This window comes from Takifugu rubripes, chromosome 3, assembly GCF_901000725.2.
Source record: "Takifugu rubripes chromosome 3, fTakRub1.2, whole genome shotgun sequence".
Taxonomy (NCBI): Eukaryota; Metazoa; Chordata; class Actinopteri; order Tetraodontiformes; family Tetraodontidae; genus Takifugu; species Takifugu rubripes.
The window spans coordinates 6500829-6525795 of NC_042287.1; the positions used below are offsets into that span (position 1 = coordinate 6500829).

The 24967-nt window shown below is 42.3% G+C and overlaps 1 protein-coding gene across 2 annotated transcripts; it reads left to right on the forward strand.

Annotated features, from left to right (window-relative positions):
• The first annotated feature begins 752 nt into the window (after positions 1-752).
• On the forward strand, positions 753-24867 carry prkar2aa (protein kinase, cAMP-dependent, regulatory, type II, alpha A). Of its 2 annotated transcripts, none has more exons than XM_003963005.3 (11): positions 753-1441; positions 2299-2574; positions 15776-15811; positions 18034-18170; positions 19936-20042; positions 21542-21683; positions 21986-22087; positions 22257-22331; positions 22440-22505; positions 22897-23035; positions 23629-24867. In XM_003963005.3, the coding sequence occupies exons 2-11, from the start codon at positions 2328-2330 to the stop codon at positions 23751-23753; spliced, it is 1176 nt and encodes a 391-aa protein (XP_003963054.1). In that variant the 5' UTR covers positions 753-1441; positions 2299-2327; the 3' UTR covers positions 23754-24867. The 2 variants fall into 2 exon arrangements, with proteins under 2 accessions (XP_003963054.1, XP_029689352.1); XM_029833492.1 differs by lacking the exon at positions 753-1441 and adding an exon at positions 1465-1595.
• The last annotated feature ends 100 nt before the right edge of the window (positions 24868-24967 follow it).

A 24967-nucleotide genomic window follows, 5' to 3' on the forward strand; every position in this document is an offset into this window, starting at 1 on the left:
GGATGGATGGATGGATGGATGGATGGATGGATGGATGGATGGATGGATGGATGGATGGATGGATGGATGGATGGATGGATGTGCAAACCTTGGTACCTGGCTGGTGCCAACTTGATGTAACTGTTTATTCACTATGTTGACAATGATCCCCAAAAAAATAAATAATGGTACATCCACACAATGTGACCACAAATAAGATCCCAAAACATTTTTTGGTAAATGTTTCAGTGAAAAAATTACCTGGGACTATTTAAAGAGACGAAAGCAACTGTTGCAAACAGAATAAAGATTACTCTTCCTCCAGACTTTGGAGCAACAATTACATTATTTAGAATTACTACGTGTTAGTGTTTATGTATTTGGTATTTACAAACAACATTATTGTGATATTTCAGTAGAAAATGGCCGCTGGGTGGCCTAAACAAATAAAAAGTGACGAAGAAGAAAAAGGTGGGCGGTGTTCTCCTTAACATGACTTATCATCCGTCCCTATCACGGCAGGAACGCCCCTTTCTCCCTGCCAACATTACAGCATCGGTGATGGTAGCCTTACAAAAATATTCTTACAAATATTATTTGTGGGATTTCTAATTTTACAGAGAACCATTGATATATTTATCCACAACCACATACTTGTTTTAGATTTTTAGGACCCAATTTCAAGAGGCACGAAGGGAACGCCCTTTTCCGGTGGAAGGGCCAATCACGATTAGGGGCGTGTCTGTCCAGGCATGACAGGAACGCCCCTTTGCGCCTGCACTCAGCAGCTTTGGCTGGTAAATTCGTGCTCGTTGAACTGTGCGAGCGCTTCATCTGGAGGGGGAAGATTTTTTTTTTTTTTTTAGTATTTTTTGCTCCTCTGCTTTAAGACAATTTGCATCCATACTGTTGGGATAACGCCAAAAAGGGCGATTCTCCGGAGTTCGGGTTTGACGCGGCGACAGTGAGGCTTAGCACTGTTAATACCGCGATTAGGATTTGTTACGCTAACTGGGTTATAGTAGCCGACGTACCCAAGCTTCTTCAGGCTCGAAGACAGTGCAGTCCCTCGGTTGTTGCCAAATAAATGCACTTGCTAAGTAATTAGCAAGTCGAACAGTTATTCTGTCAGCTATCCACTGCTACAAGTCCCACCCTCGGCAAGTGCGTGAACGTCGTAAGAAGCTGCAGCGGCGAAGTCGAGTGCTTTTTCTTCTTAACTTAGCAGCATCGCCTTAGTCCTCACTGCAAGCCAAAATAGATCCAGAACCATAGCTGTGTGACGCCAACGAAACATTGGTGGCTTTGACAGTGGACGAGTGTGCTATGCGGGGAGACTAACTACACTATTCCGGCAAAGAGATCAGCTGAAGGAAGATACGAAATAAGAGAGAACGAGGAGGAAGAAGAAGAAGAAGAGAAGGAGGGTCTGGCTAGTGTAGCCGGGGAGATTGAATCTCACGTAAGTGCTGTACAGTTAACATAGCAAGTTATACAAATGCTTACTAGTCTGGTATGACTAGCTCTGCATGCATGGCAGTGTTTTTCCCAGGTGGACACTTAGCACTGTGTGCATCTTATCGCTAGCGTTTACGGCCGGTGCGCCATTCTATTGGGTAAGCTAACGGTACGGGTTTCCTTGGAAGGTGGAACGTTCACTAGCACGACAGCTAATGTCTATTGGAAGAAAGTGAGGCTGCTGTGGAGCAGCGGCTTTAATGGGTTTTCGGCAGCGATTCTTTTAACCCAAGTATGGCAAGTTAACTTGCGTTGATTAGTTATGTATTTGTGACATAAACGACGCAATGACTGGGTTGTCATGGTCATTAGCCGATTAGCTACTTTGCTAGCCAGTTCCAGCCGGCCACCCACCCAAGTTAACACTTCGGCGTGCAATGATGTCAGGAAGTGTCATTAATGTTGCTAACATTTAACCAATGTTGCCGGTTATCTGCTCCCCGTAGCAAATATTTGGCTCATATTTTTTTCTGTGCAGCTGCTGGAACTGTGTGTTCCCTGGCTCAGCCTTCGATAAAGTGGCCCCTGGGTGACGATGCCACATATGTACTGCTGAATTATGTGTGCAACTGTAAAACTTGATGTGTATTTCTGCTGTTACCCTTCCTCCCCGAGGCATTTTCGTTTGCATATCACAGCTGTCATCAGCCATTTATAGTTTTCAGGCAATAGTGTGATAGCAAAGCCCAATATTCACATATCAAAGTGATAATGAGGCACTTCTTGACCACAGGGCATCTGCCAGCTTCTCGGTGCAGCTGTACCAAAATACATTTTGACCCATTTTCTTTCTTACCATAGATATATTGCAGACTGAGCCAGGCGCAGCCATGAGTATTGAGATACCGGTGGGATTGACAGAGCTGCTGCAGGGCTTCACTGTGGAGGTTCTACGACAAAGGCCGTCGGACCTGGTGGATTTTGCAGTACAGTACTTCACCCGTTTGCGAGACACCAAAAGTCAGGATGGGTCTGGCGCTGCCGGCAAGACGGGGAAAGGAGTGATGTTTGACGGGGAGCCAATGCAGACAGAGTCTAATGGAGAGGACGATGAAGACGACGACTCTGACTTTGAACGTAAGTTAATGCTTCGGTTCTGTACGTTGAGAATGTGGGTGACGTATTTCTGTGTCAGTATATTTGTCAGTGGTTTAGATGGAATCATCTCAAACCTATTTAACCTGAGATTCAGCCCTGTGGTGCTACAGACATTTATTTACTAATCCTGCTATACAGACCATGTGACTGTGTAGTTTTGGTTTTTGCCTGTGAGCCATTATTGTGCACAGTAATATACTTGTGAGTCGGTCCGGAGCCATAATCACTCACGTGCACCATGCAGCAACAGGTTTATTATCTTGCCGTGTCCTTTAGTGGTATGCAAGCCCAAATTAAAACATTCATTCTTAAATCCTATTAAGTTATTATAATGAATGAATAGGTCACGTATCATTTCTCTAATTACCATATGTTTTTTCCCCAACACCAAATAGAGCAGTGCTAGTATGCGTTTCTTTTCTCTACACTTAGAAATTAATCTAATTACCCACATGCTGGTCAGGCACTTTAGCTCAATCATCTAGATTTATAGCTCATAAAGAATTCAAAAGGATGGATCACCACTGTGGTTGTAAGGAACTGGGATGAAGTTGTGGATTGATTCTAAAGTTTTGGGATGAAAAATGCTGCACCGTGTGTCTATCTTGTTTGCTCTTCCTCTTGTTCTGAATTCAAAATCAGACTCGACTGAATCAGATTCCCCTACAGGTGAATTTATGCTCCCAGGAACGATCAGTTGCGCTCAACAGTCTTAGTAGATGAGTAATAAAAATACGTGTGCCAAGTAAAATGTATGTAAATGCCGCCAAACGCAAGGCTTTATTGTAACTGTATCTCGCAGCTCAGCCGTAGCTCTCACACACAGCTTGCTCCTCTGTGTTTGAGAGACTGGCAGAAGATATAAGCCACTCTCTAACTCGACCCCCGGCTGCTCTGCTGAGCTCAGTATTGCTTAGATCACATCAGTATGTTCTGGAGCCAGGGCCTGTTGCCGTGCTTTCTGGTTTCTCTCAGTGGGTTTAACCAAGATGACTGACTTCAGGGTTTCATCTGTCAAGTGTTTGAGTATTGGGCAATGCATCCGTGGCCCATAATGTCAGATCAGATATCCTGCGGCACACCTGCTAAAAAGGAATAGCACATGTGAGTTTCCAAATCAAGCTGATTTTTTTTTTTTTTTTTTTTTTTTAAATTTGCGCCAGCGTGGATGAATGACGCTCTTTTTCGCTTCAGTATCAGCACACGCTGACCCATTGTGAAAGCGAGGCTGTGCTGACACCAGTCGTGCTGATTACACACAGAGCGTTGGGTTGACTGCGACAGCGTCTTGAGCGGGTGTGACACACATGAAAGTTATTTTTTCCCCCTTCGGTTGCGTGTGACTTCCCCACATAATGCACCTTGAATCAATGCGGGCACCCATATACCAGCACTATTCAACAAAAAACGCACGTGTTTCAGCATCTCATCTCAGACCGCGCTCAGTTTGCCTACAGATGTCAGAGATAAGAGATCCTGCAACTGCTGGACATACATCCAAACCAATAAAACATCCAAACTTTCATGCAACGGCTCTTTAACTGGCATGAATCAACTCCTCGTCTCAGTGTTATTGTACATAGGAATGTTTTTGATGTTACGCGGCCCGAGAAGCTATAGAGTGGATGTTGTAGGTCGCGAACACGCCGTCCGGTAAAGTAGCTTCAGCAGCCGTGCTCATCTACGGTGTCCCGAGGGCAGGTTTAATTCTGAAGGGAGAATGAAAGGCATCTCGTGATCCCGCCTGACTGCAGCCACCATGTATAGGTGTAGTGTCATCCGATCAGCAGCACGTGCTCCAAAGCTTGATCCACACAAAAGATAAACACAAAGTAAACTCCTGAAATCACGAGTGGGCGACAGGAATGAATGAACGTCTGTCGGATATTTGTTTCAAAACCTGCCGCCTGAATTAATTTACACAAGCGTTGGTTGTATTTCTTGGATCGAGCCATAATCCATAATACAATCCCACATTCTATAAATATATTCCTAACATTCTTTCTTCCCTTCAGTTTTCTCTTTCTATCGAAGGGGGAAAAAGAATAGCCTTGGAAAAAGGGTCATAAATAAAATAACTTCTGGTACAATGAAGGACAGCTGGTGCACTGAGAGGTTCAGAGTCTGTCTGGGATTTGTAGTTTTAATGGAACGACAGTGCGTTTGTTTAGAGAGCTTCACGGTGACATTGTGGTTATGTAAAACACAAGATTTGTTGCATGCATAAAATATAAAACTCCCACTACTCATTCTAACACTTTGTTGTCTTGTTTCTGTTCCCGTTGAATCGTTTATGTTCTTCGTACAAATGTGCAGCAGGACATCACACGGATGCTTAACATTCAGCTAAAGGCCTTAAATATGAGTAATGTATTCCCTTAAATATGAGTAATGTATTCCCTTAAATATGAGTAATGTATTCCCTTAAATATGAGTAATGTATTCCCTGTGATGGTACAGTATGCTCCAAAATCATCCAAATCATATTTTATGTGCTGCTTGTTTGGCTTTACTGCCAGATTCCACAGCAACATTAAGACCCGGCTCTAAACTGTTTAACAAAGGGAGACAAAGTCTGTACACAGTTCTCAGCTTCTTCTTCTTGGATGCCTGTTAAAGGTCCCTGAAGTGGTTTTCTTAATTTTATTTCGTATTAAAGTCACTGCATCGACCTAGAAATGATGGAAAAAAAGCATAAAAAGTCAAACATATTATTGAAAACAAGGGGTTTCTGATATGTAAAAGTGTTTCCTTTGACTTTTCTGTCTAGTTTCAGTTAGATTCTGTGTTCAAACAAAGAAACAAATGGGTCCCAGGGGTGCTAACAGATTAGTCAGAGACAGCAGGGTTCAGCCCAGGGTTGTGAGAACTAATGACTGAAGGACACCAATGAATTGTTTCAGCCCCCCCACACACACACATCTAATGACAGCAGCTAAAGAGAATGAGAGGATTTAAAATTAGAGCAAATGGAAACAGATTGTTTGAAATCCCCCTTTGAACTGTCATGGTAATGAACCAAAGTTGTGGACTGTTAAAATAACACCGTTAATGAGGCTCGTGTTGGTAGTGGGCATAAAAGGGCATCCCCTGAAATGAAGATTTTTCCATTTGAGTACAATTCAGAATGGTTATGGATGACAAAAGAAGGCTGTGTGTGTGTGTGTCATTGTCTACGGGGATTATATATAATTCAGGGACAGGAGAGTGTCATCCACTGTTGGATTTCATTACACTCAGCCCTGAACTTTGGCCCCACATAGAGAACTGCGCTGAAATCACACATCAGAATCTGTACGAGTCTGCTGCCAGTCAGACATCTGGATGTTAACTGTTAAGAAATCTGTCAAATGCCTCCACACACACACACACACACACACACACACACACTTAACAGGTATTTGTGTGAGACAAGACTCAGGCTCAGGTCACCGCCCTGCGATGACCTCCTGTTCTCTTGGTCTAATCGCTCATCAGCTGGTCCGATCTCACGGTGTAGATGCAGGAACGCAGCGATACCGTGCGCAGATGCTTGTTGTTGGGCGTTAGAAGTCACTCTAATTTTCTCTAATACAGAGAAAAGCCAAACTGCGTGAATATCCCCGCGCCAGCGAACCAACCAGAAACGTTGGACTCGGAAAGAAGAAGCGCCAGATGAAACAACAAGCAGTGGTGCCATCTGGTTTGCTTACTTTGACTGATATTCATCGCTGCTATCAGTGCTTCCTCATTCCTTTTAGCTGTCTTTACAACATTAAAATGAGGAAATGCAGTGTACCATCCAGCATCCACCTGCTACCTCCTGTTTCATTTAGAAATCTACCCCAGTGTGCGTTTTCTGTACAGCAAGCTGGTATTTCACCTTGAAAGATGGTGTGGCGACGGAACCATTTACCTTTGAATATTAAGAACATGAATCTCTGTATTTTAACCTGTAGTAGTTGTCGGGATCACATATATGTAACAACCATATATTGTACCTCTGGGAGGCATGCCAACATGCCAGTATTTTCATGCACACTTTGGTTCTGTCTCTGTATATGAGGTACATTAAGACCTTCATTTAATTACCTGTGTGTGTGTGTATATATATATATAATTATACACTTCCCTAGAAAAGAAAAATAATTGCATTTCCTTTTTAAATGCTTAACATTTCAACATTCGCCATGCGTGATCACATCTCATGACACTATTACTGGCAGAAAAGAAATCCATATTTGAAATACTTATTATCAGTTTAGCTAACAAAAAAGAAATTGGAGCTCTGCAGGAAGTGCAAACATGGTAATTTGTTCACGCTTTATGGGGCCGAGGGGTCTTTTCAGTACAACAGTGCTTCGTTACTCAACGTTGCCGCTGCGAGATTAAATCAAGTAAACGCCTATAGTTTCACAGCTAACAGTGTGTGATTAGACTCAACTGGCAAAGCTTTTGGAGACTCTGTGAACCTTCCTACTGCACAAGCCTGTTTGCTCAAGCTTCACGTGTTTATTTGGAACGCCGTGTTGCATGAGTTGGTGTGAGGTGACAGAATTTTGCCTCTGCTATCAGGTGTTTGCTCATATTTATGTATTTCCAGGTAGCTGTGATGCTGTGAGATAGTCCAGATCCAGAATTAACGATTGTGTGAAAGATTTACTGTTCACTGATGTCTGCTGATTTATTATAAAGGTCATGGGACATCGGCTACAAATGATAGAACAGACTCATCAGTCAGGTCACCTTATTTACTCAGATTTGTTTAAAACGGTGACCGATTCTTCATTAAACTCGCAGTGACCATATTACACATGCATGATACAGCATGAGGAAATTGTTAATAAAGTAAATCTAGATTAGATTAACTAATTTTGTGTCATTCAATAATTGGAAAGTTGTAAAAATGTGAACCATAATAATAATAACCCAAAGATTTTGACACTTTATTTAAATTTCACCTTTGATGTCACCAGTTCATCACAGGCCACAAGCTGTTTCCTTAACACTCCTCCCAAGTAGGAGTGAATAGTTTATGATATGTATTCATAGTTTAGGATGTCGGGGATTAACTTCTGCAACTGTGGTATTCAATCCATTCATGGCATCCCCAAAGTAAACTGTGGAACAGCTCCCTCCTTCTCCGGTGTGCAATTGAAACACTTTCTTTTCAGATAGCTGCCCACAAGCTTTCTGTCTCCTTCACAGCAATTATGCACAGATGCTTCTCTAGCTAGCACAACAGCAGTAAATATTTTGGGCCAAAAACAGCATGGATACTGTTGGTTTATGGCAGATTGGAATTTCACACTTTACTGACGCTGGGACAGCACTGCAGGAGCAGCACGGGCTGATTTTGCTTCTCGATTTTAGGCTTTTTCTCTTCTTGTGCCTGCATTTGGATATTCATAAATATCTATATGATGGTTTTGTGATGAGTGATTTTTTTTTTTTTTTTCTATTTCTTAGTAAGTTAGGTAGGTTGACATTCCAGCATCAACGAAATATTGATCAAATATCTCCTTATGTCAAATGATCAGCGGGGTACAGGGACACACATTCAGTGTGTGTGTTGGCCGCAGTTGCACTTGTCCGGCTCACAGCTTTAAATAGGCTATGCTCTGACTTGTAAGGTTATTTTGTCTGCCAGTACAAGCATTTAAGTCCTCTTTCCCCTTTGCTTTTACTGACAGACTTACAGTTACATCAGCAGGACACATGTGTCTGAGGGTACATTTAATCTTGTCATTATTGATGAGTGAGCAAATCTCAATGTAAAGGTCCTTTCTTTCTGTCATTACTGGGACATAATAATAGAAACTACTTACCCCTGGAGCCCCCCCACCCCACCCCACCCCACAGCTATACTATGGCCCATTGATCATGTCATGAACATCCCCCAAAATAAAGAAACCTAATTAGCCACATAATGGTGGCTGAAGGGTTGAACTTAACTCGATTCTAGACAAAAAAAAAAATACTGTGCAGGGATGAAAACGCATAGTCACAAAAATAAAACCGCGTGTCGGTAAGAACTGTTGTGTTCCTCATACCACAAACAGCTTCTACTCATTTCTACCCTTTTTCATACACCTGATGCTGGGAGGTTGCTGGGCAGTTGCTAATTAAACAGGAAAACTACACCCCTAAGGTCAAATGGGGTATTTGCACAGCATAAATTACCACTGGCTCCAACAGATCTGTTTGCACTTGCGTTGTCAGTTGGAACCAGCAGTGATGTGTCTGCAATTGCCAAATCCAAATCTTTACCATACAAGAAGCTTTAATCCTAATCTTGCATTTCCCTGGATACTGTGCTTCCGTAGTGTTAACATTTACATTTGCTTTCAAATTCCTTGCTTGCAAGTTGGCAAAATAAATCGTGCTTTCAGACTTCCTTGTTCATATGTAAAGAATGCCAAAGCAGGCTGGTGGTTTGACGAATACAGTGGAAATAAATGTATTTAAAATAGATATTTTTTTTCTACTTTAAAATATATTAACGCCAATCTTTGATTTTGTTTCCTAGTTTACATTTTTATGGATTATATCATTGTTGTCAGTGCCTATGAGTTTAATAGGTCATCTCCTTAACCACTTATTTTTGGAGAAGAGCCACTCCATAGATGAGGACAAGATCCAAGCAGATAATTCAGTTTTTAATCCAACTATTGTGACTAAACATCATTTAATGAAACCTTGAACAGATGCAAGCAAATTTTGACTGCATTTGCTGCATTATTTGAAATAAAATATCCCCCCTGTTAATTAAAGTAGTGTTGTTCATTAGTTGCGTTAGAGTAACCTCTGCCAAGGTTATGTTACAGCTGGCGTTTATGTCTTTGCGTCTGACTGTAAATAATGATAAATGGAAATCATATTTTGCCAAGGGGCAGATGATTAAATTTGGGTGATGTTCTGGAGTCGGGAGGGACATTGGCCTTTTAAAGGTCAAACCCCCTGGCTTTGATCTTAAAGCAGTCTCCTATATTATTCCATACTACGCTACAGTTTTGTCACAATATGGGGAGATGACCTTGTTGGCAGAGGTCTGTGCTCAGTGTGTTTATTTAGTTTAACATTTAATTATGGGCAGATATATAATTAGCTCCTTCATGTTGATTCCAATCAATCCATTTAAAATGAGGGAGTGAGTGAGGTAAAAGTACGTTTGAAAGTACCTCTGTGGTAACAAAAGTGTAGTGTTTTTTTCAGACAAGGTTTATAACACATCGAGTTGTATCTTTTAAGACCCAACTCAAATGTAATTGCATTCGATGATCCAACTGTAAACAGACGTTGGAGAGCGTGGAGGATCAGCATGTTCTGACTGTAAATGGTCATATAATTGGAGGCCAAATTGGTGTTTATGTTACAGCCCAGTGGTACATTAAAAATGCTGCGTCCCTCCAACACCAGGTCTCTGAGGGTCTTCTACACTTGACTGTTGGAAAGAAGGCAATTGTATCATTGTTTATATTATATAGTTTATATATTAAAACTGGTGCATTATACCAATGGAGCAGCCAATCCGTGTATGACAATGTTGGCCATTGTCTTTTGATTGTTATGTCATTATTTGTCCCAGCAAGAAAAATTGGTTCAAATAAAACTGGATCTCCTGTCAAACTTCTGAGACTTTAGCCTGGTATTACAAACTGGTTCATGTCTGCCATGCTGTTACAAATTTTTAATGTATGCTTTGAAAACTTGTGGTCTGAAAATGCTGTCATTAGCGAAATAAAGTTTGATCCAGAACATTACGTAGATCCATCTCGACGTGGACTGTAGAGCATCCGATGTAATTTTCTGTGAAGGTCGTGTGTAAAGATGTTTAATGGCATGAACCATGAACCACCCCAGCAGGGTCGGGAAAGGGTTAAGGCCGGTGTGACTGTGAGCAGGACTGGCTGCTTCCTTATAAGGCCTGAAATACTCTGAAGAGCAATGGATGGAAGAGAGAGAGAGGAAGAGATGATGAGATACTCTGAAAGAGAGTCACATATGGGACAAGGGAAGGGAGAACACCAGAGAGAGGGTGAGAACGAGTTCTGTGGGAGGGAAATGGAGTTAAAGAATAATAGAAGTTGAGAGATGGAAAGGGAGCGGAGCGGTGGGAAGCTGGGGCTAAAGCAGAGACGAGCGTGAGAATAATTTGGAAAGAGGTGGATAGATTCTGTGAGACAAGATTGACCAAAATGCCCAAGGAACGCGAGTGTTCCTGTAACTGTAACCGCATATACCAGAGGGAGCTGAGAGAACTGGCTCTCTTTGGGTTTTTGTGAGGCATTTAATGGGTATCAGCATAATAAAAATAATAATAAACAACATAATGGGGAGAAAAGGGGCAAGGTTGGGAGTGGAAACTGGGTCCATCACTTGTTGAACAAAATTATTTAAAAATGTGTTGGGGTTTATTTTTTTTGAGGGTTTTTTGTCACGGGCGGCCTCCCAACTGCAAGTTGTCGATGAAACACAACACTGTCTCCGGCTGTACACAAAGGCTGGAAAATCAGGTGCTGAAGGTCACGGAGGACCAAAGAGCTGACCTTAAAGACTTGTTATCCTGTTTTACAGCTGATTCTCACGTGACATCGCTGCTGCACCAGCATTCATTCAAAAACTCTGATTAAGCCTAGAAGCAGCAAAGTTTGGTTCTGTTGTTCCATCCAGTTATTGAGCTCTGGAGTGGACGTGCATCCATTTGGTAAGGGTCTCATTTAGCAGAGACGGTAATTGTCCCTTTGCTCCACACCTGTAATTTGGCTCACGTGTGACGCACCACAGCTGGCCGACCTGATGTATCAGCATCTCTGACACCTGCTCCCTTCTGCCGGTGCGTTTCACCTGGAGTCTTATGCCTCTTAAATGGCTAGTTTATCTTCTGTCTGCTGCCTCTGCTGTATCAGCTACATGCCAGTAGTCAAGTGTGTCCCTTTTAAGCATTCATTTTTCTTCATGTTAGACGTTACTGGCTTTATTGTGGTACAATCTGTGTGTAACACTGCCCAGATGAGCACATATACAGCCTGACCAGATAAATCGTTGCTGGGGAAGAGGACGCGTTAGGGGGGGAAGCTTAAACACAGGCTGTACCTTGGGTTTAAATGTTCCTGGTGATCCATTATTGCTCTAGGTAGGACTGTGCCGGGTCCAACTATTAAATATTTACATTTCACAGACTCAAACAGTTATATTTATCACATTTATATCAGCCCCTGTTAAATCTAGTGTAGAAACCAGAAACCCCTCGCTCCTCTGTAGCAGCAAGTGGCACGTGCACATTTTAAAAGCATGATTCTGCAGGGATTTCAGTGTGCATGTGGGTGTGTTCCGGGAGAGTAGAGCTGATCATGTGCTTTAATGATTCTATTTTCATATGTGCCAAGTGCACGAGCGCGCGTACGAGATAGAGAACGAGATACTCACGCACTGCATATATATGCATTTGTCTTGGCAGGTTCACAAGTCCTGGTGATGTCTTGCTCTATAAGTACACAATTAAGCTCTGTGTCAGTGCATAGCAACAGACTGGTAATGAGGCCCAAGGCTGGTGGCTCTGCAGCAGAGGCAACACGTGAGGAGGTTCCCTGTTCCAGATCTGACCTTAACGTTATCAATCAGACCTTGAGAGGTGAAGGGAGGTGCACCAGCACAGCGAGGGGAGGAACGCACACAGCAGCATACCAGCTCGTTTCATTTCTGCATTCATTTTCCTTTGGAAGTGTCTGTAAAAGACAAAATCCCACAATTATTCACCTCTTCTGCCATTTATGCAACCAAAATTCATCCTGTTCAACAGATCGATGCTTCCAAATAGCTCATTCCCTGTCAAAATGGTGAATTATTATAAAGCTTTCTGTTTATCACACCTCCACCCACCCACCCCACACACACACACACACACACACACACACACACACACACACACACACACATATATTCTGTTGGTGTCACTAATGTAACAGTTCTCTTGCCAGACAGGGTAAAAGTCTGAAAATGTAAATATTCAGTCAGGGTGGGTAAATTGATGCTTTGGTTTCCCCTGAAGCTAAGTGGCTGATGTATTGATGAACGGCGGGCAGGCAGACGGAGTCGCACACTGAGACTGGCTGCGGCAGAAATCAATGGAAAACACTAAACTCAAATGGATGACTTGCTCTCTTTTCCTCCTACATTACGCTGATGGCATAGTCGAATTACCGGCTATGCTTTTTTCTTTTTTATACTTTCATCTGTCTTTTAATCTCTCATCTTTCTGTTATCAACAAACATGCATAGCAGCTTCCGGATCAACATTCTAATCATATTTGCATTTGTAATTCTGTTTCCTCTGCTTCCCTTTCTCAGCGTCTTTCCCTTTAATCACCTTACAATAGAGTTCTCCTCATCACCCCTATTTAACCCTCTGTTGTTTTTGTCTCCCTCCACCACTCTCTTCCCATCTGAAAATACTGTTATATCAATGAGTGGGTGTGAAGGAGGCGATGGAGGGAGGGGCCGGGGGTGGGGGATGATGTACAACTTGGATTAGATAGAGGAGAAGGGAGGGGGCATCCCAGATGGGGGAAGTGGGAGGGTGGGGGTTCCATAGTTGTTATGGCAATGAGATCTTTGTGTTAGGTTGCCAAGGCAACTTCAGGCATACACTTGATACAGCCGCTGTCACTACTGCCCCCCCCCCCCAACACACAATTCACATGACTGTAGAGAGAGCACTTCACACATCGCACACGCAGACTCGCACACCCAAACATGTACGCGGTTATTACAACTCCCAGTTGATGGGTTATTGATTTTTTTTTTTTTTTGACTGCTGTGGACACCCTTTACGTCCACCAGCGAGGGCTGAACAAGATTTAAAACGTGTGAAAAACATTGTGAAACGTGCGTAATGTTTTGGGTTTCAGTCATTGCATTCATCTCGTTTTACAGTTGTGCTGTCACACATGTTAATGAGACACACGATGAATCAAGAGGACTTAACAAAACAACACGTTTTACATTTGGGGAAAAAGTAAAGTGTTCAGGAGCCCAACCTTTGTTTTAGCCTCATTATAGACCTTTAGGGGTGTGTGTGTGTGTGTGTGTGTGTGTGTGTGTGTGTGTGTGTGTGTGTGTGTGTGTGTGTGTGTGTGTGTGTGTGTGTGTGTGTGTGTGTGTGTGTGTGTGTGTGTGTGCGCGTGCGTGCGTGTGTGTGTGGTGCGCGTGCACACTTTTCTCATCTTGGCTGCAGCACTGGCATTGATTTGACCATTTGACCATAAAGTCAAATCATTTAACTGTCTGGAATGTGGCCTTCTGGCAGGGGGAGTGGAAACAAGGGAAAATAAATTAGAAATGTTCATATCCCCCCTGTTAATTACTCTAATTGACAGGTTTACTTATGATTAAATCGGAAGTAGAGATAGAAGTGGGTCTGTTTAATTTGAGAAGCGTTGTGTACTGGGAGCAACACAACAGCTGACCCTGTGAGACACCCAGCTGGGTGACAGACGGTAAATGACAACATAAGAGGGTGTCTGTGAAATGCTGAACTACTGTTGAACATCAGAGTCGACACACATCAGCTGGGCCGTGCATCATCCAGGAATGAAGCCGAACCTGGAAGAGTTACATTTGTGGTTTTATTGCTGCAAATGGAGTAAGTGAATAGAAAACATAAAGCTGTTGGGTTCATTCAGGTCGGCCAGTTTGGTTTCCAGTTTTGGGCCAACTTGTTTTTTTCTCTTAACCTAATTAGGGCTGTGCAGGTTGGAGCCTCAATAATTTACATATGACTCTGACCTGCTGGATCATGTGTGTCAGAGAAGATGGAAAGGTTACTGGCTTTCTCCATGTTTTTTTTCCACTAGGTTCTGGTATGTTGTTTTTTTTTGTGCGTGATGCTATTGTTGCATTTATGTCATTACTTAGAAAAGAAATTTTATATGTGCATCTTAGTGGTAAAAGTCTCTTGACAGACTGTTGGTGAACGCATGCATACGTATCTACATCTACATATTTACCATGATTTTATTACCGGTATGTATGCTTCCTGGTCCAAGGGCTGAGTGGAACCCTTGTTTGAATGCAGCAGAGGACAGCCTCTGGAGCAGCCTGCATAACGATGAGTGGGTGTGTTGATGATTAGCCTGTTCACAGAAGAATACAAATAAACAGGAATAAAGAAGAAAGACCTGTCCATAGCAATGAAAACAAGATCTCTACCTGGGGAGATGAAATGATACAAGAGGTTTTGGTGTTGATGCCAAAATAGTTTGAGACAGATGGCGAGGCATGTAGTTGATCAGTGCGTGCGTCTGCCTGTGACCCTCATCAGAAGTGGATCTGCTCTTACCACTGCTGTACACGTCACAACCTCTGAATCAGATTTACCATTAACCTGTCACCCAAAGATGCAGTATTACCCATTGAGCCGCAACATCACTCACTGCAGCAGTAGCTGAGCTAAGCGAATCTTTATGCTTATCTGTGTGGGAGCTAGTAAGGACTACCTCTGCAGAGAGTGCAGCATTAGCTTCTATCTCCCCAGGTAACCAGGAAAAAGTGGTGTGCATGTGCGATTTCACCCTAGGCTCCCTTCTTCACAATCTATATCTAATGGGCTCTGACAAGATGGTAATAATGTCACAACGGATATGTGTGGGGAAGCAAGTAGCAGCTGAATGTTAAAGGGAGGTGTTTAGCACCCTGATCTCGTTTGCTGCTTGTGTGAATTATGATACCACCTTACTGATAAAGTCAAGGTACCCCAAGAAGAGTAAAGACCACAGTACAAACACACTGAACAGTTCTGCTCATAATCACATGTTCTGTAGACCCACCTGTGGACACTGCTGTGTGTACACTCATTGTCTACGATGCCGTCCTGGTGTGTTCTCCTTATTGAAGCAGTGTTTCGGTTGCTTCTGTGGTTAATGCTGCCTGGTGTCATGGGGCCGTAAAGAGCAGAAATTAAACCCAATTCCCGCCACTGTTGAGAACTTTCCGGGAAGCACTCTCAGCCTAGGATGTTTTAGAGGTCCCAGTAATTCGGACGTCTGACTACAATGGTTTATTATTTTAAGCTACAGTTAAGAAGCGAACAGAAATGGCGTATACTATTTTAAACCACACTTCTTGTTTAGTGTTAATTTTTTTCTATTGTATTCAGGTCATTTTCCTAAAAATTTATGTTATTTCTCTCTCTCCTCTACAGCTCCACCACCCAGCAGATTCAACAGGAGAGTGTCAGGTAAGGTGTGTGTGTGTCTGTGTCTGTCTGTGTCTGTGTGTGTGTGTGTCTGTGTCTGACGTCACGTCCCTTAAGTGTAATCCATGCCAGGGACAACGTTGCCAGTGACAAGTGTCGGTGCATAAATGGCTCTGCAGCACTCTGTTGTACTGAGGTTGAGTAATGGACATGCATAGTGAGGATTATGTATGTTGTGCACTTGAAATGTGATTAGAAGGATCACTGCAGTGTTTTTAGGCGCATCTGTTCCCTCGTGCTTGGTCATTCTGGTATGTGTACAAGGGACTAATTGCCTGTCGTCATTGGCCAGAGTGCTGTTGATGATGCTCAGGGTGTGTCAGCAGATGTTGTACTGCCTCTGTTGACCCTGTTGTCCGCCTTACGTCCAGATAAAAGCTCATTTGTAGCACGTCAATTTGTTCAAGTTATTGAAGTCACGCTTTCTGGCTCCACTTAACATTTGCAAGATAGAGAAAGTTTAGGAAAATACTGCACAAGATGAAATAGTAGGCAGCTATTTAGCACCAACAGCAGTGTGACATACCAGCAGCAGAACTCATGATACAGCACATGCAGATACTGAAAGTGGCCATATGATAACGGAGTGAGTCAGGCTGTGTTTATGTAACACTTCATGCCAACAGGCACAAAATAATAATGGGCCCTGGTGTCAGCCAGATCCCCAGTTATTTCATTATCTTTATTGATACTTGCAAGTAAAGAATATCAAATAGCTCTGTCGGTAGTTTTGAAAAATGCATTTGCAGAAATAATTAGTTGTTTTCTTCTAGAATTAAATTACATTTCTTCATCTTGTGCTTTAATAGTCTGACCACTGCAGATTATCGCACATTCTTCCTCGTTCTCTGTGTTCAGCAATGAGAGAACATATCTTAAGGTACTTGAATGTCTCCCATTTTTAAAGAAGAAGACCCCAAATGCATTATTGTCCATCCAACATTTGCGTCTATTTAATGCCAGATTAAAATACATTCTGTGACTCTGGAGTATGAACACCCCTTTATTGTCAGGCTTGCTGAAACGTTCCTGTCTAACACGTGCACGTTGACTAAAAGCCACTGCCTACTCAGACTGGGGCAGTTGCGTCAGGAGGGGGTCGTTTATCTGGCGGTAAAGCGTCACCTGAAAGAACTCTTTAAGCTGCAAATCTCAAAGTCTTCGATTAGTTCAAGAGACGAGCACATGCATTCGCAGAGCAGAGACAAATATCAGAGCATGACAATAATTAAGCAGAAGTATTTTGCTATGTAAAAAGAGCACTTAAGTGTAAGAAATGACTTTAGTGCAACAGTTAAATCAAGATATTTGTGCTTAAGTCAATTCTTCACACCTTTGACCCGTGGTCAGACAAATCACAGATAAGCCACGTACCTTGTTTTCAATATTAAAGTTAAAGTAACAAAGTCATAATAAATGTCTGCATTATTCTCACTAGGTAAACAAACAACAGCCTGGTCATGATTATGATGTCCTGTCATTATAATCATACAAAGGTAGTTAATTTGCTATGTTTAGCTTGGTTTAATCCACCAGTTTGGATTTAATTAAAATATAATCCCTCCACTCGTGGCATGGCGTGTGAATAAAATAAATATTCCATCAGGAAGAGGGCCAATTTTGGCTGTCATTTGAGTGTTTTCCAACCCAACAGGTCCCTGGCTCACATTTTTCTCATGTGTTTCAAATCTACCCGTTATTCTTTTCTCTTTTTCTGTCTTCTCTGGATCTTTTGCAAGCACAAGTATAAATAGAGTTTGGCATCTATTTAGAATCTGTTTTGTCTGATTGTCCTCCTCAGACACAGAACTGCTCTTTCTGTGATCACTTTAAACCTTATCCTGAGAACTTGAATGCAGTGCTTGTTCCTCTACATGTGCTCTAAATTCTGTCATCTGACTTCTCTTGGCCTGGACCTGAGGCCAGTTGGAACCTGCTATTTTCCTGTTAATCTCATTGAATTCTTCAGATCTCCAGCAGAATAAGAGCAGTTTTATAACATCTCTGTTAAATAGGAAAGCATTGAAGGCAGCAGATCTGTGTTGTATGAATTTTACTCCATTGGTTTAATGGCGTTGTCAATTTTTAACTTTTTTGTAGAGTTTTGTCACACTGGCCGAACCTGTGTAAATTGTCTGTTGCAATAACACCAGTATGAACACTGGCTTTAATGTATAAATGGACCGTACGCGTCTTCTCTTCAGTGTGTGCGGAGGCGTTCAACCCAGACGAGGACGACGAGGACTCGGAGCCAAGAGTGGTACACCCAAAAACAGATGTGCAGCGCTGCAGACTGCAGGAAGCCTGCAGAGACATTCTCCTCTTCAAAACACTAGATCAGGTAAGCAAACCTAAAGTTGTGCACAACAACTAAAGCAGCTTCTGTTATTTGGGTTACAGCCTGGGCAAAAAGCACATTATATTAAAACCCTTAAAATAAAGATGTCCCAACCAGTAATGGGATACAATTCATTTTTGTTAATGGAGGGAATGTACAAGCGTGGAAGACATCAGTCCTGCACTGCTGCGGGGGATACTTATTTTGTCATTTGTTTTGTGAAATCCATTCGCTCCCTCTGGACTCAGACATACAGAGCAGCTAATATCTGGTCAGATCAGATGATACATTTGCGGGGCTTGTTAAACATTGCATGTGTAAATTTAGCACAGAACAATTCAGTCATTGTTCTCTACTTTCTAGTTTTTTGGGTGCATTATAGAAGCTAAGTTGACCTGCTTTTATTAGTCACTATCTGGAGCCCAGTGAGCTCTCAGACTGCATTGGCACTGATCAGATTTAAGTTGCAGAACACATCTTAGTCGTCGTCATAATAATAATACATTTTATTTAAAGGCGCCTTTCTGGCACTCAAGGTCGCTGTACAAAAAAAGACGCACACAATAAAATACACAAAATACACACTATGAATGTAAAAAAAAATCTAATTAAAGAGAGAAGGGAATGTTTAACAGATTTAAAGAAAGTGTGATTTGAAGTGTGAGAGTAAACTGATGTTCCTGAATTTAGGAGGTAAATGATGACTAGGAGGGGCTCCAGGACCAAGCTCTGGGGCACTCCTGAGGTGACAGGGGAAGAGAGGGAAGTGAATGATTTCCATCCCATTTAAACTAGTTAAATAGGAGGGGCCGATGGAAGATGATCTATTGAGGAGGGTGGGGTGACAAGATGATGGAGAGTAAACTGGAATCGGCTGCCACGAGGCGTTCATTAGTTAGTTCATTAGTTATGAGGGCCGCTTCTGTGCTGCGAAGGTGGCAAAACCCAGAGCAGAGCTGTTCATACAGGCTGTTGCCAGAAAGAGGAGAGTGAAGACGAGAGGCATCTATTTTTTGAGAATTTTGGAGGTGCAGTTTTAAATGGTGCAGTTCCTGTGGTGAAAGAGGAATGAAATTGGGCAGAGATGAGGGGGACAGAGAAGGGTGGCCAGCTTTGGCCACAATTGTGGGGAGGGGGTTCAGCTGGCAGGTGGAGGGTTTGGATGAGATGAGATCTGACAGTTGGGAGTTTAGGAGCTGGTGGTGATTACGAAGGGAGTAGTTAGAGGAGAATGCCGTGGGGTGGGTGGAAGACGGTCCGGGGGTTGGGTAAGAGGCCCGAGTAATGACAATAGTGGAAATAGTCTTCGTATTGTGGTATCTGATAATTGTACATCTCTTTAGTGTCAGCTATTATAACTGTACTGGGCACTCGGCGCTCTTAGAGCTACTTTTAAATGGTCACTTGGGCCGTTGTTGTCTGCATCCACCTCATTATCAAGGCTTCACATTTCAGCAAAGTACATGAACAACACACGATCCAGAATGCTGAAGTGTGACTATCTAAGCAGTTGTGGATTTAACTTCCTTCACTAGAACAAAACCAAACTAGTTCCTGTGGTGGAAGTGTAGCCCACAGATGGTTGAGAAAAAAGAGCCTTTTTTCCCACAGATTCCCCTTTGAGATAATCAAAGTTCATCTTGTTTCCCTCCAAGAGTGGCACGCACATGATGTCCATCCCACGTTTAGCTACAACTTGAACTCTGTTGGTGCTTGTTTTTTCCATCACATCGATGTCTGACATCCTTCCTCTCCACCCCACATCCAGGAGCAATTCTCACAGGTGTTAGATGCCATGTTTGAGTCCAGGGTTCAGGCTCAGGAGCACGTCATCGACCAAGGAGATGACGGGGACAACTTTTATGTCATCGAAAGGTAAGAGAAGCTTATTAAAGTGCTAAAGTAGTCGCGAAAGTTCAGTGTGGTAAGCTAGAGAGGCTAAGAACAATATTTATTGCAAAATCAGAACATATCTTCCCTACAGGATCTTTGTCTTCCTTTAATCCTGTTATTTCATTAAGAGTATGGTGTAGCATGGTCTTTAGAAACTGATTATTAGCAGTGTTGCCAGTTAGCTGTGCTGTCTGCTCCTGTTTACTGTCCTCTCTTTATGATAGTGTGTCTGAAGGCTGCTTCTTTTTCCCGTCTCGTTACTAGTGTAAACGGGAATACAGGATATGTTATTTCTGGGCTGTGGATAGCTGTCACATTTGTTGGAATCTTAGATTAATTATCTTTATGGTTATGAATGAGATATGTTCCCTGATCTGAGTTACAACTCTCTTTAGAGGACAAATATCCTATCTGCTCATCGGTGTTAAACCCACACTGGCCTCTGTTCATTCTGAGGCTGAGTTCAACACAATGGTGCGGTTTCATTTGTGGTTTCCTGCATTTTCTATTTGTGTGTCTAACACTGCATACTTCCTGTATAAGACAAATGTGATGACCTTTAAGAGCAGCACGCTTGCCTGGCTCCACACTTTCCTGAGGGTTTTCCCTGGTCTGTAGGAGCCACAGGGGCTCCCTAATGTCAGGAAATGCAGAACAACGTGTCGACCGCTCGGATCAGACCATAAACCCGGCCGGTTGGTTATTACAGACCAGCCTGAACGGTGCACGTTTCTGATTTTATATTCATTCAGGAAGTTGTCACTCAGTTGTTTTTGAGTTCTCCTCATATTAGACTCATTTTCTCCTTTTGGAGCACGAGCGTAACTGTCGTCACAGTTGTGCAGTAAGCCGCTCTGTCATGTTTACTTTCTCTTTTTAATAAGACTTGATTGAGTCAGCAGAAGTCTTCCTCAGGATGGACTGTCCAGAGCAGATTCCGTTATCTCCTTAACAGCTGCACTCACAACTTGGATTTTAGGGTGACTGTAAAGGCGGGCCTTGGTTTTTAAAGTGAACACAGCTGTTTTAACATTAAATTTAAAGAAAACATTCATTTTGTCTGTCTTGGATCATGAGCTTTGGGGAAGCTGCCAAACCTGGTAGATCTGCTAGGACAGTGTAGCGGTCCTAATCCAATTGAAATGGATCTACCAGCTTGGCTTTAGCTTCTCTTTGGAACCAATAGGACACACTATCTTACAACAGGACTGGTTAATCCTGTTGAACAGCATAGATGCAAATTACCTTCACCAACTTTAATCCTGAACCAGACGTGGAGGACGGGGGTCACAGGGAGCTGCTCTGTTTATGTAATACAGACCTTCCCCACACTAACGTCAGATAAGGCTTTTTTTAAGGCTTTTTACCAACAAGTGTGACCAAACAAACATTAGTTTAACTCATCCGTTTGACGCGGTGTCGTAGATTTGGGTCTCTCCAATTTTGGTCTGTTGTTTTTCTAAAGCTTCTCTGTTCTGCAGGGGTGTCTTTGACATTGTGGTATCAGGGAATTGCGTGGGTCAGTATAACAATAAGGGCAGCTTTGGAGAGCTAGCACTCATGTACAACACACCACGTGCTGCCACCATCATCGCCACCCAAGAAGGAGCTCTATGGGGACTGGTAAGGAAATATAAATAGAAATTGGAATGGCACGTGATCTCCTCATTTGTTCTTACTGTGTTTAAATGTCTAGATTGAATTTAAAACACTCTTCAGGCTGTTTTTTTTGGCCATTGTGAGAATGTTTAGATGAACATAAATACCATAAAACTGAAGTGAGCAAAGCAGACTCAGGTTAAGAATGGAGTTGTATAATCTATGAATGGAGCAGGAGGCTTCACGCAGCTGCAGCGCCACCCCGTGGTCATGCTAGAGCAGGAAGGCAACTAAATGGTCGCTTAAGTGCACCTATTTTGTTCTAGGATCGTGCCACTTTTCGTAGACTCATTGTGAAGAACAATGCAAAGAAGAGGAGGATGTATGAGACTTTCATTGAGTCGGTCCCTTTACTCAAATCATTGGAGGTCAGTAGGTGTTTTTTAACTCAATTTCTTTTATGTTCCTGTCCCCAGTCAATTAAACTGGTTGTGAAATTGGTTCCTCAGTTAACTCTCACAACAGAAAAAGAGATTTATTTGATTGCAAAGGAAATGGCACAAGTTTGACCTGTCATGCCCCATCTTTACTCTCCAGGTAACAGAGAGGATGAAGCTAGTAGATGTTTTAGGAGCAAAGCAGTTCTCAGACAGCGAGCGCATCATCACACAGGTGAGATGGATATCAGGAAATTAGGTATTATACCAAATAGTTACCGTACATACTACTGATTTATACTGTAAGGCTTTATTCTCTCTCCCTCTCTCTCTCTCTCCACAGGGCGACAAGGCTGATTGTTTCTATATTGTTGAGTCTGGAGAGGTCAAGATTATGATGAAGAGTAAAGTAAGCTGCTTCTTGCCTCCCAAATTTCTCTGTATTAGTTGTGCTGTTCGTTAGACCTCTCTCGTTGTTTACAGAAGTTCTGATGCAGCAAAAGCCTGAAAAATAGATCTGATTAAAATAAAACTAAACTATATTATGTACGGTATTTAAATCTGAGCCACCTTCAGGCGCATTCTTCTAGCAGGTGGTCTTAAAGAGCGCGTCGACAGTGGCCGCCCACGCTCCAACAAGCAGTGTTTCCTGGGTTTGCCTAGCAACAGGAGGAATCACTATTGTCTGTTTATCCTGCTGAGTGTTTTTCACTTGTGCAGGAAAAAGAATACCCTCACAATGCCGAGTGACACCTAACATTTAATTCTGCTCTCTCCTGTTTCCCCCCTTCTCTTTGCAGACAAAAGCAGGCCACGCAGATAATGCGGAGGTGGAAATAACGCGCTGTAGCAGGGGTCAGTACTTCGGGGAGCTGGCCTTGGTCACCAACAAGCCCCGAGCAGCCTCGGCCTACGCAGTGGGTGATGTCAAGTGTTTGGGTGAGACTAAATGTGCTCCTTCCTTTAAATCACTTTAATATTGATTAAACTCACGCATTATTCAGTGTCTGATAGTTTTGCATATTTGATTTTAATGCTAAAAAGACTTGCTTATTTTATGCATTATTGTTTTGGCTGTTACTGTCTATTGACAAAGGTCAGTCTGTCATATGGACTTAATGAGAGCAACTAATCCAACTTGTTGACATTGTTGCTGCAAAATGTTTTTTTTTAAATGTCAGTTATATTGCAGCAACAAATGCTCTGTAGCACTCTTGATGTTCTCTTTTTTCTGAGATTGTCACGGCAAAGTTTGTTAGATTATACAACTTTACATAGAAATTAATATCAGTGCTTCAAAATCTGAGGTATTTGTTTTTGTAGTAATAGTGATGATTTATAGAAAGGCGGCAGGAAATGATGGATTTGTGTTAGAATACATGAGTATTGATTTCTCCCAGTGTCTGTGGGTTTTCTCTGGGTACCTGGAGACTAAATTGCTGCTGGGTCTGTCTATTCCCAAACAGACGGGCTCCAGTAACCCTGAATGATATAACACATCTGAACTTGTGTCCTTCTCTGTGTCTTTGCAGTCGTGGACGTGCAGGCATTTGAGCGCCTCCTGGGCTCCTGTAAGGAGATCATGAAGAGGAACATCGCCCACTATGAGGAACAGCTAGTGGCCCTGTTTGGCTCCAGCATGGACCTGAGAGACTGAGCCTCCCACACCACCCTCTGTGCCTTCTACTACTACGTTACAACATACACAGTGACACACAAACGCACACAAACAAATTGGGCTCAAAGTAAGCTTTTACACGAGTCTGGCAGACCTCGGAGAAATTGGCTCATCTGCGGTTGCATAAATACCTATCCAGTATGAATGCATTTTTACACACGACACACATTCATATTTAACATACATACACACTGACACCTTTGTAGGCACTAAAAAGCCACTTCACTTTGTTACTCCCCCATGCACATACTAGCTCAGTGCACCGAAGAGGCACACAAACACACAGAGAGCAAGCAAGAGGCCACAGACCTTGTCAACTGAGCCAGCCCCTGTTTTGCAGCACAATTTCTTTGCTGCAGTTTAATTCAAAGATCTAATGTAGAGATATACCCTCTCCATTCACATGGTCACAAACGCATCATAGTGCTTAATTGGTGCAGGCTTTGAATCTATATCAGCACGCCAACAAGCCCCAGACACAACAGGCGCACACCGGGACAGACACGCAGGTACAGATCCTGAAAAACCACAGGTTACCGCATTTGCAAAAACAACACATTGTGTTCAAATAAAGACAAAACTCAGAAGGAAAATGAGCTTAAAAATAGAAGCATAAGTTTTAGAAATGTTTTATGAGAAGAAAAACAGAAGCTTTGATATAATATTATTTAAATTTAAGACAAAGTGTTTCCTCTTTTGGAGGTAGGGGTGCAGAACTTTGTGGGCACACTCCATTTCTTCCTCTACTGTTGTTGATTGACTTGAGTTAGTGCTGGTGATTATTGCAGTATCACAGAAAAACAATGAAAACCATAACGACCCGCTATTTTCTGGGTTGTCATTATGTCATGGATGCCACACTTCATTGTATTGAATTAATTATTAATGTATTGTTATTATTCATTTTTTTCCTTTGTTTTACTTTGACCAAATCTGTTAAAATTCACCATTCATCTCTGGAAAAAAAAATGTATGAACAGAAAAAAAAATTAATAAAAACAATAGTGCTTATTTCTCCTTGTTTATCTTTGAATGAGTTGTCCTGAATAAAAATGTCAAAAAGGAAAAAAATAAAGTAAACGTTTTGTTAAAACAATGTCTTTGTTGAATTTTGTAGTTCATCTGTTACAGTTATGGGGTCGTATTAAATTGTGCGGTGTAATGACACTCCCAGCCGCTGGGTGGCAGAATAA

Coding starts and splice junctions, on each gene's coding strand:
- prkar2aa (XM_003963005.3), top strand. CDS start 2,328: ATGAGTATTGAGATACCGGTGGGATTGACAGAGCTGCTGCAGGGCTTC. Junction 21,684..21,985: donor AAGGAGCTCTATGGGGACTG/GTAAGGAAATAT, acceptor ATTTTGTTCTAG/GATCGTGCCACTTTTCGTAG. Junction 22,332..22,439: donor GCGAGCGCATCATCACACAG/GTGAGATGGATA, acceptor CTCTCTCCACAG/GGCGACAAGGCTGATTGTTT.